The following is a 17,752-nucleotide window of genomic DNA, read 5'->3' on the forward strand; positions in this document are numbered from 1 at the left end:
CCTGACTCGTTTTCCTTAAGCAATTATTGACCCAATCTGAGACTATTCATAATTTAAATTGACCTAATTGTTATTTAATTTGACCTAACTTAAAGCCGAGATATAACATGACCATCTTTTTATTTATTTTTTCATATAACTTGGATTCAAATTTATGTATTTGTATGTTAAGAGTAGTTGTTAGTTGTATTTTCTTTAGCATATCCAAATTCTTAATTTACCATCAACCAATTTCTCTCATGTATTTCTGCCAACATAAATCAAGAATACTTATTTGTAACTTCACTTGTTTTCGTATACTACTTATAATCATTTTTGTTGTTGCTTAGGTGAACTTATGTTTATGAACTTGATATAAACTTTGACTAAATGACATGTCAATTTTTGAATAATTTAAAACTTGAATAAGATTATTTATACTAAAACAAAAGGATTGAAATTCTCAAATATTGAATATGAGATACTAAGCTAATGGTTTCAAAAAAAAAAAAAAAAAAATACTAAGCTAAAAATCAATGGTCTAACTAGTAACAGTTGCAAGATTAATAGAGGCCTAATAATTGGTTACAACTTACAATTGTCGAAAAAAGATTAAAAAAAACTGTGAAATTTGGATAAAATAAATTTAGCGCAGATTACAAACAAACTCAGCTATACAAATTAAATTTTGCTATATAATATACTCAATCTCATATTAATAAACTACCCACTAGGTAACTATAGCAAGGTTTAAAGATAAGTAAAAGGTGAACCCTACACCCTGGTCTAAATTACAATTTAAGTCGCAGAAGATGTATGCTCCATTTCCTTCCCCTGCTCCAAGCTGGTGCAGAAATGATGTTCACAACAATCATCACTTTGATCTTCTCTGTGAAGGCCAACTTCTGTAAAACTTCGAATATCCGCTTAGTCTCAGCACAACCAAAAATGCAACAGAATGATTGAGCTCTGAGATAGAACATTCATTGAATTTCAAGTGCCTGTGTAAGCAACTTAGCAACTTCATGTCACTGCAGGAGGGATTATTTTGCAGACTTCTGCAGTGAAACCACAATCCATCAATGTAAGCAACCATGCTCGCTGTTGTTCAGAGAGTCGATCTCTAGGGCCTTTGACTTCAACAAGTTTCGCTTCACCCTTGTACTCTCCATGAAAGTGCCATAACAGTAGATCAGGCATTCCACTAGTCCAACTACGGTAATCCTGAGCCAAAAGCCGGCAAAGATTTGCTAGGCAAGGCCCACCAATGCATGTAACAGCTGCACGAAGCTCGGAAAGTGAATTCCTTTCCCAATTAACACCCCTGCAAAGAGTTCCAAAATGCAACTCCCACGACATTATGAGGATAGCCTCAGCCATACCCTCATGAATCTTCTGCAAGTGAAGTTCAATAATACTCTTTCTGGCAACATAGAAATCGTCACTGTCCATATCTAAAGGTGCATTCTGCAAACAAATAAAACTTATTTAATCAAGCACCTTAATACTTTCAAAACGTGGCAGATCGAGGAAAAAAACAAAAAATGTTGTAAAGCGGTCAATTTTTGTAAGAAAAAATTTAAAATTTCCAGATTTCATAAGATATTAAGATGTAATTCCAAAACTCAAATTTATGCCCCATAACTCGCAATTTGGCTCTACTCCTTTCAATTACAACTAAAAATAAGAGAATGAATTTGTTATACCTGAAATTTAGTGCGGAAGGTATTTGGTACATCTGAAAAAATTACATCCCACATAAGAAGACCATAAATAGTCAGCCAAATGCCACTCTCTGTATGGACACCCTGCCAGCCACCACCTTCTCCAGCATAGAACTGTAAAGCAAGCTCTTCTACTCCACATTGCTCACCATCTTCGCCATAAAATCTGCTCTTCATTCCTACTTTTCCATTCAGTGGTCTTCCTTGGATATGGACCTATGTAGATAGATAATGCTTCAAGTTCAAATTCTTTTAATTTCAAGCTCTTAAAATAACAACTATTAAAATCTCTATACAGCTACCTCAGTGATCTTTCTTTTGACAGAAGCAGCATAGCCGGGGACTTTCCACCGCCTTGGTGGCTTACCCAAGCGTATGACCCGCCTCTGCAATGCCATTCTTGAGCCAGCACGAACCCAAGGGTCCAGTATCCCATCTTCTGCAACACAGAGACTCTCTTCAATACAGCCCATGTGCTCTAAATCAACTGAGAATCTTAACGTCCAGTATCCCCTTCTTCCATCAGAAGCACAACTGTTGAGCAACAGCTTCAATAATTTGATGGCGTCTTGGTACCTATAAATAAAGTTCAATTCAGCTATATCACCTTCTAAAAGCATCACAAAACATCACAACTGGCTTACAACTGTCTACCTTGGACATTATGTCATACAGATATATCATAGAAGAGCTGATTGCAGCACTTAATTTCTACTCAGCAAATTAAGAAAGTACAAACATGCAGAAAAAATCCTAAGGACTTGCATATAACTGAATGAGTGAATTAAACGGAAAAAACTAAAGGAAAAATTGACATTTGCTACCAGCAAAAAAACTGTGTGTCACATTTGCTACCTGTTTAAATTCTTTTTTTTTTTTATTTTGCTACCACCCAAATCTCTAAAATATTTATTTCACTACCAAATGACTTACACCGTTACTATTTCCGTTAATTGGGTTCAGCCACCGTTCAACCACCTTGCAGCCACCCCTCCACCTCACTGAGACCCCCTCCCCCCGCCGGCGCGAACCCACCCCCCGCCGTTAGGGTTAGGGATGGCCGAAAAGGGTAGGGAAAGGGGAGAGGGTCGATTTCGGTGGGGGGAACGGGGTTGGGGGGCTGATTCCGGTGGGGGAAAGGGGAAAGGGGGTGGTTTTGGTTCGGGGTGGGGGTCGGGGCAGCAAGAACGGTGAAAAGGAAGGGGGTTCGCTGCGTAGGGAGGGGGGTGTGTTCGCGCCGGCGCCGGCTGCCAGCAGGGGGGGAGGGGGAAGGGATGCAGTGAGGTGGAGGGGTGGCTAGGTTACTTTTTTTTTTTTAATTTTTTTTTTTTTTGGAATAAACTTAACGGAACCTTAACAGTTTCCGTTAAGTGGTAGTGAAATTTTAATTATTTGATTTTAGGTGATAGCAAAATAAAATAAAAAATTAAACGGGTAGCAAATGTAACACAAGGTACTTTCGCCGGTAGTAAATGTCAATTTTTCCAAAAATAAAATAAAATCTGAATCTTAAGTTCATGAATGGAAGTCTTCTTCACCCTTCAACAATTTAAATAAATATTCCCTACACATCGAAATAACCTACGATGTGTGCAGTTGTGCACTGCCTTTTATTTAACATTATGTTCATCTGATGATTACACACACGCCCAAATCATAGAAAACAATTGAAAATTGAAGCACACATACCTGCGTTCTTGTTCATGGAAGGAAACACCAAGCAAGACTATTTTAGAATTGACCCAAGCTGCAGAAAAGCACTGAAGAAATGGTGCCTCTGATTCCAAAGGCAATGATTGATCTTTAATTCTAATATAGTTTGACAATTGCGATCCAGCTATCTCTATACATTGTAACACCAATTTCGAGTTGCCTTCGTCAAGGGATTGGTCCATGATTTGTGCAACTTCAATGGCCTACACTAACAAAACACTGATTGGAAAAGACAATTTGTATACAATATTTATTGGCACAGACTAGAGGTTAACCTCTTCATAAGCAAGCAAATCACTTCTGGCAAAGAATACTGGATGGGAAATAGTACATTTGTACTCTGGATACTTAAGTATTCGCAAGTCAACTAGAAGGAAAGCAGACAGATCCTGCTCTCCATCCAGGAAAAATAATCTCTGCATGAAAAAAAAAAACTGAAATATTGAGGAAGAGGAATAATACCAAAAGAAAGAAAGAAAAAGGAGCCTACTATTTGCATGTCTTAGCCATCACCTGAACACGCCACAGAAGAGATTCAGCAAACGACGAAATTCGAACACATGTTGAAGTTCTATCAATCAATAGACTTGGGAGGAGTGGACTGCATAAGTACCATAAAAAGACTCATCACATACAAATAACAGGTAAAATAAATACATATATTCCTTCAAAGTTGAATATTCATCATCATACCAGAGTCCATCTTTATATGAAGAATGAAGTGATTCAATGAGTTCCTTCTTCCTCAAACCAACTTTAAAATCCTGAGCCCAAATGAAAGCACAACTATCACAACTCACAAAACATAACATTGCCCAACTATGAGAAAAACTGAAAAACCATAATCCAATTATCCCAATGCCATCTTATCCCTTCTTTTAATTCTGCAAGCATCACATTTTCTTTCATGGGAGGAAGAAGAGGAGGAAAATGGAGAATCGGAAAAAGAGACAGTATCATCACAATTTACATAAATACTGTAAAATCCTCATGATCTGAAGCAGCTAAGGGTTTGGTCTAGATATCTAGCTTAAGTCTTCAGTTGAATAGCAAAGTATTCCTTGTCAGGATTTTCATCTTCATGTTGAAATTAAAAATAATAAATCAATAGTTAGGTTCTCTCTGAACACCAACCAATCACTAATTAATTATCTTTCTTTTTCTTGGGTGTAAAATACAACAAATATAAAATTGACTTCGCTCTAGGAAATTCTAGCTTAATAATACAAATACTCACCAGCCAATTACTACAGCTCACAGGGGTAGGAAGGGTCTTTCAAATCATGACATGAAGTAGCCACCTTTTTCTTTCTTGAATGGAAGCTCAAAATGCTAGAAATACTATATTAAGAAACTACCCTTGTAACACATCAAGAGGATGCAATAATAGATCTAGGTCAACCAAAAATTATTAAATCTAGTCTTTGAATGTTTGGCCCGTATCTGTCCACACAGCATATCTCTTACTATGTAGTCATCAGAAGTCAAATAACTTTAGGAGCATTCATCAGGAAATCATCCAATCTTTAGAAAGATTCATCCATCATGCTCCAACATCTATACCTTGCCTCTACACTTGAGGAGAGTATTAACATAATGAACATTTATGGAGCACACATCTATGCATTTACATGATAGTAATATAATAACACAATTCATCAGACAATATAGGAGATAGCAGGCCAAAAATAACACTGGACTATCATCACAGGCCTAGAATAATTTTGCATTGAAATGACAAAAATAGAACCCACCTTATTTTATCCAGATAACAAAGGAAGCTAAGCTTCTTGTAATTCTTTTTCATAAGCAATGACAGAATAGAATATAGAAAAAATTGTGATTATGACAATGTGAATGTTAATGATAAGTATCATCCACTAAACTATGGGATTAACCAGGATAAGGAGAATAACTATTAAATCAGCAGGCATCAAAGCAAATATTTTCAAAAAAATTTAATAAATAGAAGGAAACAATGAGTACCTTTTTGAGTATTTTCAAGATCTCACACAGCTCATTCACTGTAAGAATGTGCAAAAGTTCTTCCAGAACATTGTCAATAACTTCCCTCTTATAGCCAAAAGAACAAACATAGGATGCTTCTGTTGGACAATATCATACAACAGATCCACCATTCAATATTGATAGCCAGAAATACACATCTCACAAGCACATGCTGACACGAAAATTTACCTGACAACTCATTAACTGCTTGTTGGTAATCCAATATTTCTGGATATGTAAGACTAGATATGCGAAACCATGGTCCTGAAAGAAAAATTATATTAAAAAATCCATATAGGAATAACTAGTTTGCACTTTGCAGAATGTCATTTATTCATGCATCACAACTGCATCTCCCAATGTCAATTAAGTATTCTTTTGGAGCATTAAAAGTAAGCCAAGGGAGTGATGCGGAAAAAAGAAAAAAAGAAAAAAAACACCTTTTATTCTTTGTAGGTTTTATCATTATCTGATTATTTGAAGATAAGAAAAATAACCTAAGTGTGTAAGCCCCAGAACGCTGTAGAGGGAACTTTACAAAAATATGATACAAGAAAAACACCAATGCAACTGAAAACACAATATTCAACTGCTTTCAGAAAATTTTTGGCCCTGGCAATCTTCAATGCAACAGAGATAAACATAACAGAAACCACAGAAGATAAAATAATATGTATACAATCAAAATAAGATGTATCAAAACATCTCCATCAAAGCACACATTGACACTATCAGTTTGTTTCACTAGGAGTCTGCTTTCCAACATGTATGTATGAACGTATGGTAAAACCTGGTTTTGACGGCAACTTCCATACTATCCAAAGGTTATATGTATGTGGTGGAGAATTTCAACAAACATGCAAATGCAATTATTTGTTTACATTTTGTGAATTCTATGAAATTTGAAAAGATGGTGACATGGATGGAACCTTTTCTTGTGTAGAGTCGTACAAAAAGTCTTTGGCTGTCATCTGACATTGAGCTGAAAGAATCTGGTAACAATGAACCATTATTTCAAAACGATCAAGTGATACAAATATGAAATAACTGTTAAATATGGAGGTTGAGCTGAGTGTAAAAGGGAATAGCCTACCTAAGAATAACTTCTCAGCATCTGTGAAAAGACAAAGGTTTCCCCTTAAAGCCTCTTCAATCATGAGCCTAAAATTCTGCTGGTACTTTATGGGGCTCTGTGGACATATCTCACCAGACTTCATCAGACGAAAAATATTTATACATGATGAATTCAACATAGGTATGTCATCCTTTGCCACTTCGTTACAAGATGGTGTATTTAGGCACATCATCTCAATGGGCACAATATCCAGGGAATTTTTCGGGACTGAAGTGATGGCTCCCTGCAGCATAACATATGACAAACATAGTAGTTATCATATTGAGAGCAAAGAACAATTAAAAGATACTGCCAAGTGCCAACAATGGAGTTAGAAAAAACTTGAGTTTATCATAGGCATTTCTAGTACATAACAAGCTTCTAAACAGTGTTTGCACAAGACCAACACCATCTTTTGCTTAGAACTTTGGCAAAAAAAAAAAAAAAAAAAAAAAAAAAAAAAAAAAAAAAACCACCTAGAAAATGTCCCCATTTGCGAAATTTCCACCATTCTTATCTTCCTTCTTAAGATCATATTAATCACGGCATTATTGATGTTTTTTAAATTTGAGCAAATTTAGTGACAGAAATTGGTGCTCAGGGCAAAAGAATGCAATTTTTGTCTAGGCCAAAAACATGACCATTGAAATCAAGAACAGCACTTGGGAGCAATCTTCATTGAAGATACATTTTGAAAAGTTAGATGCTAAACTTGGAAAAAAAAAAAAAAAAAAAAAAAAAGAACTTAATATAAAAGAAAAAAGGTTTATACAGAAATAGCCAAAATGAATGAAAAATAAAAAAAGCCAACTTAGCAAGCAAGATATTAAATTCATGGTATAAGCAAAGAAGATGATTGTTTGTGTCCCTGAAAAGGGGGAGGGTAGGATTGAGAAACAGAAGAAAATAAAGAACAAAAACATTTGATAGATTAGTAACAAACTACCTTGAAATTGATCTGATACTTGTCAATCAAAGGAGACATATACTGAGCTAATTCCCGAGGAAGAAAACCTAGGACTGTTCCACTGCCGGAATCTGGAGAAACAACCTGGCCTCAGTGGACCATAGAGTCTATACCAAAATTAGCAACATAACAAGCTTAACAAAGAAGAAAACTGAGATAGTAGGTATAAACCTTGATAGCATTAGGATCTTTAATGTTGGTAGGGTCTCTGAGAAAATAAATGCTAGCTCCAGAAACAATTTCTGCTGCATCTACATACTTACGACCCACAATGCATGTCTTAAAAACCATTCCAGATAGCTCACTAAGAATTCCTTCCATACCAAAGTTTGATGCTCCAGATTCAAGGTCCACAGAATAAGCATCAACCATGTCATTTATACTATCATCAACAATGTTTAAACTATCTTCCTGTTGTGAAATAGAATCTAAAGCTAACGATGACTTCAATGAGGTTCCATCATCAGGTCCACTGATTTCACATTGACTTATGGCACAAGTTGCTTTATCATTGCTAATGCTGGTCAACTGGGGAATATCATTCTTCATGGGTTCACTGTCTTGAATCACATTAGTTTCAGCAAGAACCCCCTCATCCACACACTTATTATCTTTGAGTTTCGAGCAGAAGCTGAACTGAAGAAGAGTGCTTTGACTCAGCTTTCGCTTTGTGCCTCTGACAAGACACATATCTGAAGTGATCAATTAAGAGTTAGAACGGATCGCACAATTACAAACAAGTCTAAGCCAAATGAAGTACTAGAAACTACATATCTATTAAGAAGAATTACGGTACTTTTGTGAAAAAGAAAAAAAAAAGATTTGAGCCATACTCTGTATCTAATAACTCATTAGTCATGACAAAGCCATACTCCCAACATATATGTTAGGAGAGCAAATGACACAACTCTATTCTTACCAGTGTATGGTGTGAATGTATTTGACTACTTCAATGAAGAACAGACAGAATAATAATTGACTTTAGTGGTTATTGTAGACAAAGAATAGCATTGAATATAATAAGTAAGATTGCACGTGTATTAGCGATAATAGCAGCAGGATCAAAATGCAAAGATGGATTCAATACGAGAAGTAGAGCTCGTTAAGGATGTCATCCTCTTAATCACAGTGACATTGGGTATTTGGATTATAGATATTATCATTTGACTTCTTTATCATGCCCATACATTGATCTTCACTACTAGCATTCAAATTCGAAGGAAAAGACAAGTGAAAAAGCTTGTTTCCAGGAAACCGCCGCTCCAAGACCTTACACTAATCAATTGTCAAGATGAATTCGGCAACCTCAACAAAAGTTGCATCTTTGCCAATGCCAACTAAAACTAGTAAACATATCAACCAACTCAACAACAGCTCAATTGTAATAAGTTTGTAACTATATTCCATCAAATTCAAATCTGACAACACCAATTAGTTGCAACAAAATCCTATAAACAACACTTTCTAACCAATAACCTAATCAGATAAACCAGACTTTCAGCCAAATTACAAATCATAAACTTCAATGTTCAACAAAAAATGAAATAATTAAGTAAAAATTGAAACTCAAATTAGACTAACCAAGATGTGAATTAACGGAGCGATTGTCGCCGCGAATCTGAATGCTACAAACTGGACAAGTAACAAATTCATTACCAGAAGTTACAGCTTCTGAATCATCGTCGATTTTCTTCGATTCCGCATTTGTAATTGCAGAATCATTAATTATGAACTTTTCATCATTTTCAACTATCAGAAAATTCGACGATGATGAGGAAGAAGAAGAGAGGATGCGAGAGAGATTAGGGAGGAATCTCCTTCGTTTTCCGATGATTCTTTTCAGGCTTTCTCTTCCTCTTAGCATTTTTTTCCCAGAAATTTGGGGAAATGTGATAAGCGTAGTATTAGGGTTTAAGAAAATTTGCCCTAATTTTGAAATTGGATTAAATATTGGGGATCGTACCTTTGGCTTTTACCCTCTTCCCGCCATTTTTTGAGGGATCTAACTCCTCGTTTCCAATATTAGCCCAAGTAAACCCTTTCGTCTTTCCTAATTTTACACTTATAACAAACTTGTAATCTTACAAATTTGGTTAGGATTGCTTATTTGTTTATTGGATAATGAGAGCAAAAGAAAAAGGTTGCACCTCGTTATTTCTGTATAATTTTACACCCGAGTGTATAATAGAAATTGTATGAGACAAAGTGTTGTCTTTACTATTACTCAAAAAACTTGTTTGTAGAAAGTTCAAATAAGCGTGATGGTGAAATAATAGTGAATGGGTTAAAAGCGCCGGAGGTGAGTATTAAGGACTTGGGCATTGGTGATATGGATGTAGGTTAGCCATACTCTAGTATAGGCTCTAAAAATTCTGGTATCTTTGTCTTCTTTAGGAACCGGAGGTGGTAGGTTTATCAACCAGTTCGAGGAGTCCAAGGAGGGCTATTAGCCTATTAGCCTCTAACCTAACTCACTTCTCTAGGTTGCTCAAGGGAAAGGAAGAAGCACAAGAAGGCACCTCTGAAAGAGCCGTGGACCTTGAGTACCACAAATGTAGGCTATGCTATGTTGATATTACACATACTCAAGTCCTATAATGTAGTCTCCCTTTTGTGTATATTATTATGCCGACGTCACAGCCTCTGTATTCAGTCATTACGATCAGATCTCAAGGCTAGCGAGAACAAACAAATATCTTGTATATTAATATGCAGTGAAAAACATAAGCTAAGATGATAAGTTGTGTCGGTTCATTAAAATAGATTTCGAACCTTCACATTCTGTATCTCAAACAATCTATTAAATAGAAACCTATTAACCAGCTATCCTCTCTTCATTACATTTCTAACTTCCAGCAAAAAGAATACAACAAACATTTACAAGATGAATGTTTCATCAATACAATAACAAGTGCGCTATCTAACACTGACTGATGCGACAAAATGAGAACATCTTCGGTTTTACAAAGCTCAAGAAGGTCAAAATTTCATGAACTACTCCTCTAATGTCAAAAGGCTCAGCATCCAGCAGCACGTACATTAATCTTCCCAGTGAACAAAATAACCAAACATCTAGGTGCTCAGACTGCCTCATTGTTCCCCGCTGAGATAAATAAATACACTGATCAGCAAGAAAAAAAATTTATGCAGATTGTGGGATCCAAGCAACCCCAAGGAATAGCTCATGAATCGATCTCAGATTTCTGAACTGAAGGCGCAGCAGGTGCAGTTTCTTCAACAACTAAAATCCAATCAGTTAAGCGTTAGCATCATTGTTATTAAAATCCCGATTTAAATCTTAGAATCTTACGATTTTACGATTCATGTATGTCATACGATTCGATTTACGATTCTACCCGATTTTACATATTTTTCTTAACTAGCGAAATCCTTACAAGTAAAAAACATGTTTATATAGGTTTTTATAAATATATATTGTCAAGTATTGATTGCTTAATGGGTAAAATAATAAGGTTTCAAACTCATAATTTCAATATATTTAATTAAATTAAGATTTGATGTCTTGATATGCATGTTGGTAGAATCTTACGGTTCTATGATTCAATTTTATGATTCGGTTCTGATAGCCCCTTTCAATTCAAAGTAGAATCCCGATTTTAATAACTTTGGTCAGCATAAATATTTTATTTTCTGGAGGGAAGTAGTTCGTGGGAAAGAAAAATGTAAAATTTGAATGCACAAACCTTGAGGTTGGCTGTCAGGTTCAATTGTGTTTTCTGGTGGAGATGACACATCTTCCTGCTGTACAACTGCATATGTTATCAATACAGCATCAGTGGTTTTTCCCTATTAAAACTCTTCTTTGTTTTGAGGGGGTACAGGAGGGAGGGAATGATTGCAAGTTTGCAACTACTCTGAGATCAAGTTAGAAAGCACAGACCTTGAGCTTGACTCACAGGACCAATCTGGGTTTCTGGCGGAGAGGACATGACATCTTGCTGTAAAGCTGTTTATTAACAATCTGTCAGCATCCTTTTTAGTTTTATACGAAGTATAATATTATAATCGGGGGATCGGGAGACAATAGTGATTTGGAGTAAAGTGAGAATTATAAACCTTGAGGCTGACTCTCAGGTTCAACCTGGCTTTCTGATGGAGAGGACATGGCTTCCTGCTGCGCTTTCAGCTGCTGCTCTGTAATCCTTAAGTAATCCTCACTAGAATATGCTTTGTTAGACAGAGAACCATCTGCAGAAAAAGAAAAGCATGGGAGTCAAACAATGATGAAGTTTCACTTAATTTTATGAAAAAACAATTATGATACACATCAAGTCTATCTGATACAAATATTTATTTGTTCAAGAGGTGGTGATTGCAAAAGTATGGCCCATCTTTCTTGATGCAGCTTTCAACAGTTTCTCATTGTGTTAAATTGTCAATCAGCATTCATGCTACAGGAATTGAAAGAGCATAATTTGTAATTCTAGAAAGGTAAATAGACTATTGATCATGACTAGTGCAGAAGACTAATGCTAGAGAGAGAGAGAGAGACAAGTATAAATAAACCCCATTCCTAGCATCAGACAAAGTATGAAGAGCCCTTCAAGGGTTTGGCTGTTTAAGCAGTATAAAGATGGGTAACCATGTAGGTAAACTACCCTGTCTTTAGTTATTACAGAAATGGAAGATGCGTCAAATCTACTCAATTAAGGCTTCTGAGTTCTGACAACAGCTTTATTCATGATCCGAGAATAAGAATTTAAAGTATTTCCTGTGTTCAATGAATCAAAGGTCAGACCAAGAGCTAAGAGCCCAGTAGCTTTAGCATTTTTAGAGGATGATAAATGAGTGTTCAACCTTAAAGGGAAAAAACATTTGGCTTACTTTCTTTGTGGTGGTTAACTGGTCACAAACATTAAGAGGTCAATGTGCTGGCTTAAGGCCGAGGTAACAGTAGCATGAAAACTTTTTTAAAGCTTCAGGAACCAGGATGCTTGCTGCTTTAGCTTCAGTTACTGTATAATAATTATATAAAAAAAAAATCTTAAGGCTACCACAAAACAAGCCAGTATACTAACTTGGGTCAGAGAAAGGCACAGTTTGAGACTCCTCTGTGCTGGAAATTGATGAATTTGGGGTGAAATCTGCTGGGTTTGATTCATATGTGGGTCTTACTTTCCTTGGATCATCATCATCAAGACCAATTTCCCGCTCCAGGGTGCTTTTGAAATCCCTAGAAACATCCTACATAGAGATATAATAGATTAATCGACATCACCAAGCAGAAGATAGAGTCAAAACCTCTAAATTAATTATTTCAAAGGAACCTGAAGCTCTCTAATGGTAGGCTGAAAAGCACGCAAGGTCTTACCCAGATTTCGAGCAACCTGCATTCCATCACAATACATTGTTAGAATCTATAAGAGCAACATTCAAATGCAGGCATGTAGAAATGTATATAACTTGACAGTAAATTCAACCACGTAGATGAAAAAATAACTTCAGGTATTACATTACACTCACCTAACCTCTCTGTCCTGACATAATCTGTAATTCCATTTTAGGATAACCCAAAATGCATACATCTTTCTTTTAATAACATTATCTATTGATTTTCACCCTATTAACCCTTTTTAGTGGATTATATAAACACAAAGGAGAAGCATATCCACTATCCAGTCCAAACTTTGACTAGTTTCTCAACTTGAGTGTTTTGTCAACCTATACAAAGTAAACACTGCTTAACCACCTTAATTTACAATTTACAACAGCAGACCTAACACTGCAGACTCTAGCCAAGGGATCTACAATTCCATTTCTTCATTACACAGAAGTCTATAAGTGAGAGTAATTAAGTTTGATGAGGAATAACAAGGAACACAATTACTACAAGTTGGGAGGAAAAAAGAACTAACACACTCCTTACATAAGTCAAAATTCATTGGAATGCCGGTTGGGGGAAGGAGGGGACGGGGGAGGGGGAATCATTTGAGGAAGAAACTGCCAAAGTAAGCCATGCGGACCTAAACCCATGCTGAAAAGTGAGAAGGCCACAGGAACATGTAACAGTGAAACTGAAGGTACTATGTAGTAACAACATCTTTAATTCTTTATCACTATGATAAATCACAAACTATCTTGCTCTCACAAGCATTCCCTATAGAAACACTCACACACATAACAGGTCAAAATCGTCAAAGCCGGACTAAATTAATAACTACAGTAGTGGTTCTAGGAATTTTTGCTAATGGGTTTGGAGTCCGAGCCAACCAATAACATTCATCACTAAGGCGCGCTGCAATTATTATAAGTTTATAACCATCATTATTGCCTTAAGTACTTTGCAGATGTTTATCCGGATTTTAAACCCGCCACTGAATAATTAAGAATTCACCATATAAAGATGTATTTATGTGAATTAAAGTTAATGCCATCCATTGTCCCTATAGTCCTCATGCTGCTGTTGTTGCAATTAAAAATTGTAAATCTACTTCCAATTCTCCAAGAGTTATATACAACCAATCGTAGATGTCTAGAGCACCATAAGATCTAAGTAGTGCCTACTTCATATTGTAGCCTAGCTTTAAACAATACTATCCCTATTTCATTTCAGTATTCATAACAAAATCTGCCACCGTGTATTCATATAACGTATTACGTCTCTCCAACAACCTACGATTTGCAGTTTTGTTATCCAATCCCCAATCAAGTATTCATCAGACCTCCCCATTTCATCTGAGTTCTGACTATTATCCATCAAAACTTCTCTTCAACACCCATTTGGGAATTGCGAGTAGTACAAACTACTGACCAATGTTCAGAAGCTCGTCTACTTCTCTAGCAACTTAATCAACAACAGCAACCACACTACTATTCAATCAGCATAATCAAATTAACACCCATTATCCCATTTACTATTAAAAGCAACATATATACTGCAAAAAACTCAGAAAACTGAAGGAAGAAAACCAGCTAAAAAAGAAGTAACTAACCTCAGCAAGTCCTTTAGGCCCAAAAACCAACAAAGCAACAACCCCAATTACCAAAGCTTCAGGAGCTCCCACACCAAACAATGAAGCATAAACAACCTTCCCTCTACATTTAGCTCTCTTTCCTACAACTCAAACCCAATTCCAATTTCAGCAAGTTCATACAAAATCAAGCATACTTACATCCAAAAATAGCATAAAACAACACAAATTCAATAACCCAGATGAGAAAAAAATTACCAATTTTTTGAGGTTTTGCTGAAATTGAGATACCCAAGTGTTTCAGACCATTCCAGGGAGTAAAATTGCACAAACCCATTTGAGAACATCGTGAAGAGGATGAAAAATTGAGGGTTTTGAGGCATGAATTTGTAGAAGAGGAACAAGAACAAGGAGGGAGAGAATACATAGTTGTTTTACTACTCAAAGATGATGAACAATGAAAAGAAACAGTACAAAGTGCAGAAGAAGTAGCCATAGATTCTGGGTAATAATTTCTTACGCAGTTTGAATAATTTGTGGTTCAATTAAAGTTTTGATTTGATTTGATTTTCATGGATTACTTGGTGATGGGCACTAGGCATTTGGGTGAAATTGGACAGGAAGAAGAGGGAGGAGAGAGAACATATGGGGGTTGTTATTTGTCGCTCCCATTTTACCGGGTAACGCTCCCTTTTTTTCTTGAAATTCCAATCTTACCCTTGATATATAAATACGGTTTTTTCATTCCCGACCCACATTTCTCACTTCTTTACTTCTCTCTCTAACTCTCTTACTCTCAAACTCTCTTACTCTCTAACTCTCAAACAATTTTTTTGTAAAAAAAAAAAAATTCAAAAATTGTTTTACATGGGTGATTCGAGGCGGATTAGGCTAAGATTCGGAGGGAGGACTTCTGGCGGAGCTGGTGGCAGCGGCGGAGGCGGCGGCGGCGGTGGAGACGAGGTAAAATTTTTTTTTTTTTTTAATTTCGGATCCTGGAACTTCCGCCCAGAATATCCGGAAGTTCCATGGAGGATCCGCCTGGAATTTCCGGATCCTCCATGGAACATCCGGAAATTCTGGGCGGAAGTGTGACATCCGCCCAGAATTTCCGGATGTTCCATGGAGGATCCGGAAATTCCAGGCGGATCCTCCATGGAACTTCCGGAAATTTAGGGCGGAAGTTCCAATTTTTTTTTTTTTTTTTTTTTTTTTTTTGGCCGTTTAAAAAAGTTGTTAATTTTATTTTTTTTTTCGGATTTTGTTTTTTTTATTTTTTTATTTTGAAGTGTTATTATTATTGTTGTTATGGTTAGTATTATTATTATTATTATTATTATTATTATTATTATTATTATTATTATTATTATTATTATTATTATTATTATTGTTGTTGTTGTTGTTGTTATTATTGTTGTTATTATTGTTATTATTATTGTTGTTGTTGTTATTTTGAAGTGTTATGGTTATTATTATTATTATTATTATTATTATTATTATTATTATTGTTGTTGTTGATATTATTATTACTATTATTATTATTATTGTTATTATTATTGTTATTATTATTGTTGTTGTTGTTATTGTTATTATGGTTATTATTGTTATTGTTATTACTAAAATCGGATTAATTTTTAATTTTATGTAGATCGAGGGTTCTGGTGCTCGACATGCAATATCACGACGTCTGAATGCGTCTGTTAGGAGACAGACATCTCGATCTTCACTGGCTCAGCCCGAGCAGCAGCAATACGGGTCTACTAGTGGTTGGTCGAGAGACCAACAGTCTGGTAGTAGTCGGCCCTTGTACTCTGCAAGTGGAGCACCCATATCTGACGAGGAAGACGAATGTTCGGGTAGTCATGCTGGTGACCGGGATGAAGAACAGGACCCTCAGGATTACCATATGGTATATAGGGGTCAGTTTGGGAGATTTGTTGGTAGTGGGTCGAGTCAGCCTACTTCCAGCTCTGCAGAGGCATGGTTAGTGCAGGAACCGATGCCGGGTGGGCCTGAGGATGGGTCAGTTATCCCTAGTTTTGGCGGTCACGTGGCACGGTATATCTGGATGGAGTAGGAGCGTAGTGTTTTGCGCTGTTTGAGTAGGACAAAGTTATGTTCTGACTTGTGTACTTGGCGAGGCCGTCAATCTGTGGAGGCCATTGCGGAGATTGATGCTAGTTGGTTGTCTCATTTGCCCGGCCTGATGTTTAAGAGACTTGATTGGCCGTTGATTTCTGCTTTTGTTGAGAGGTGGCAGCCAGATACGAACACCTTTCACATGCCATTTGGGGAGATTACGATCTTGCTGCACGACGTGTACAACATACTTGGGTTACGGGTTGCAGGCAATATGGTGTCCACTACTCCTAGCACGGACGTGTTACGGGACGAGTGCTCGGTCACCATGGATATGACTCCAGATGATCTGTCTGAGGTTTGCGGCACGAAGACCATTTAGCAGGGTAGTGGGGTGTTGACTGATAAGATTTTTGAGTCGACGTTGGCGGTCGACCGGGATTTTAGTGAGCAGCTTGATGCATACTTGTGGTTAGTGCTTGGAGGTACACTGTTTGTAGACAAGAGTGGTAACCGTACGCATCCTTCCTTCCTCCACGAGCTATGTCACACGGATGTCCCTATTAACGAGTATGCTTGGGGAACAGCTCGGTTTCGTACAAGGCATTCCCCGCGAGATCATCAGGCCAGAAAAGGCCAAGAGGCCGACTAACTTGAAGATGTATCGGGTAGACTTCCCGACTGAGATGACAGCTGTGTTGTGGAACAGGTTTGTCCCTGGGGTATCTCAGAGTGTTGTTTTAGGTGCCCTACCCAGGCTTAGTGCTGCAGCTCCTTCGGTTGCGCCCGGTTACATGCAGTGGCTGTACAGGTTTTCTCACCCGCGGGTATCTCCAGGTCCAGGAGTTACAAGCAACCTGCCTGAGCGGACTAACACTGATTACGTACGTATTAATGCTTAATATTATATTAACAATGACTTCTATTAATTTTTGTGTTATAATATGTTATTGTTTTATTTGCAGTGGATGGGTCGGTCCATGGAGATTCACCAAAGAGCACTAGCTGAGTATCCTGAAATGTCGAGTGAGACTCGAACAATGACTGAGCAACTTGTATTTGATTGGAAGTCAAAAATGGGACTTTAGATTATTTTGATTAGATGTTCTGTTAGTGATGGTTTTAATTATGTTATGAACTTATTTGTATTTTATTATTTAAAATGTAATGTATAAACTGGACACTTATTTTATTTTATATTTGATGTTTTGTACAAATATCATGTTAGATTAAAAGC

The 17,752-nt window shown here is 36.7% G+C and overlaps 2 protein-coding genes across 3 annotated transcripts; both read right to left on the reverse strand.

Moving 5' to 3' along the window:
- Positions 1–457: 457 nt before the first annotated feature.
- On the reverse strand, positions 458–9,368 carry LOC145564410 (fanconi-associated nuclease 1 homolog). Its single transcript, XM_081624716.1, has 14 exons — positions 9,086–9,368; positions 7,676–8,196; positions 7,484–7,588; positions 6,517–6,781; positions 6,353–6,415; positions 5,613–5,687; positions 5,403–5,521; positions 4,110–4,180; positions 3,930–4,017; positions 3,692–3,832; positions 3,393–3,619; positions 2,006–2,279; positions 1,686–1,919; positions 458–1,446 (listed from the first exon to the last, which is right to left on the reverse strand). Exons 1-14 carry the CDS (start codon positions 9,366–9,368, stop codon positions 1,003–1,005), a joined length of 2,910 nt encoding a protein of 969 aa, XP_081480842.1. The 3' UTR covers positions 458–1,002.
- A 941-nt stretch (positions 9,369–10,309) lies between these two features.
- On the reverse strand, positions 10,310–15,071 carry LOC145564411 (sec-independent protein translocase protein TATB, chloroplastic-like). 2 transcript variants are annotated; one of them, XM_081624718.1, is made up of 8 exons: positions 14,695–15,071; positions 14,458–14,579; positions 12,793–12,852; positions 12,544–12,709; positions 11,582–11,713; positions 11,406–11,471; positions 11,209–11,274; positions 10,310–10,607 (listed from the first exon to the last, which is right to left on the reverse strand). In XM_081624718.1, exons 1-8 carry the CDS (start codon positions 14,930–14,932, stop codon positions 10,585–10,587), a joined length of 873 nt encoding a protein of 290 aa, XP_081480844.1. In that variant the 5' UTR covers positions 14,933–15,071; the 3' UTR covers positions 10,310–10,584. The 2 variants fall into 2 exon arrangements, with proteins under 2 accessions (XP_081480844.1, XP_081480843.1); XM_081624717.1 differs by having other exon boundaries at positions 10,310–10,745.
- Between the last annotated feature and the right edge of the window lie 2,681 nt (positions 15,072–17,752).

This window comes from Chenopodium album, chromosome 10 (assembly GCF_948465745.1).
Source record: "Chenopodium album chromosome 10, dcCheAlbu1.1, whole genome shotgun sequence".
In the NCBI taxonomy this organism is placed as follows: Eukaryota; Viridiplantae; Streptophyta; class Magnoliopsida; order Caryophyllales; family Amaranthaceae; genus Chenopodium; species Chenopodium album.

Coding starts and splice junctions, on each gene's coding strand:
- LOC145564411 (XM_081624717.1), bottom strand. CDS start 14,932: ATGGCTACTTCTTCTGCACTTTGTACTGTTTCTTTTCATTGTTCATCA. Junction 12,853..14,457: donor GGCCTAAAGGACTTGCTGAG/GTTAGTTACTTC, acceptor GATGGAATGCAG/GTTGCTCGAAATCTGGGTAA. Junction 11,275..11,405: donor TCCTGTGAGTCAAGCTCAAG/GTCTGTGCTTTC, acceptor TAACATATGCAG/TTGTACAGCAGGAAGATGTG.
- LOC145564410 (XM_081624716.1), bottom strand. CDS start 9,368: ATGCTAAGAGGAAGAGAAAGCCTGAAAAGAATCATCGGAAAACGAAGG. Junction 1,920..2,005: donor TCAAAAGAAAGATCACTGAG/GTAGCTGTATAG, acceptor CTATCTACATAG/GTCCATATCCAAGGAAGACC. Junction 1,447..1,685: donor CCTTCCGCACTAAATTTCAG/GTATAACAAATT, acceptor ATTTGTTTGCAG/AATGCACCTTTAGATATGGA.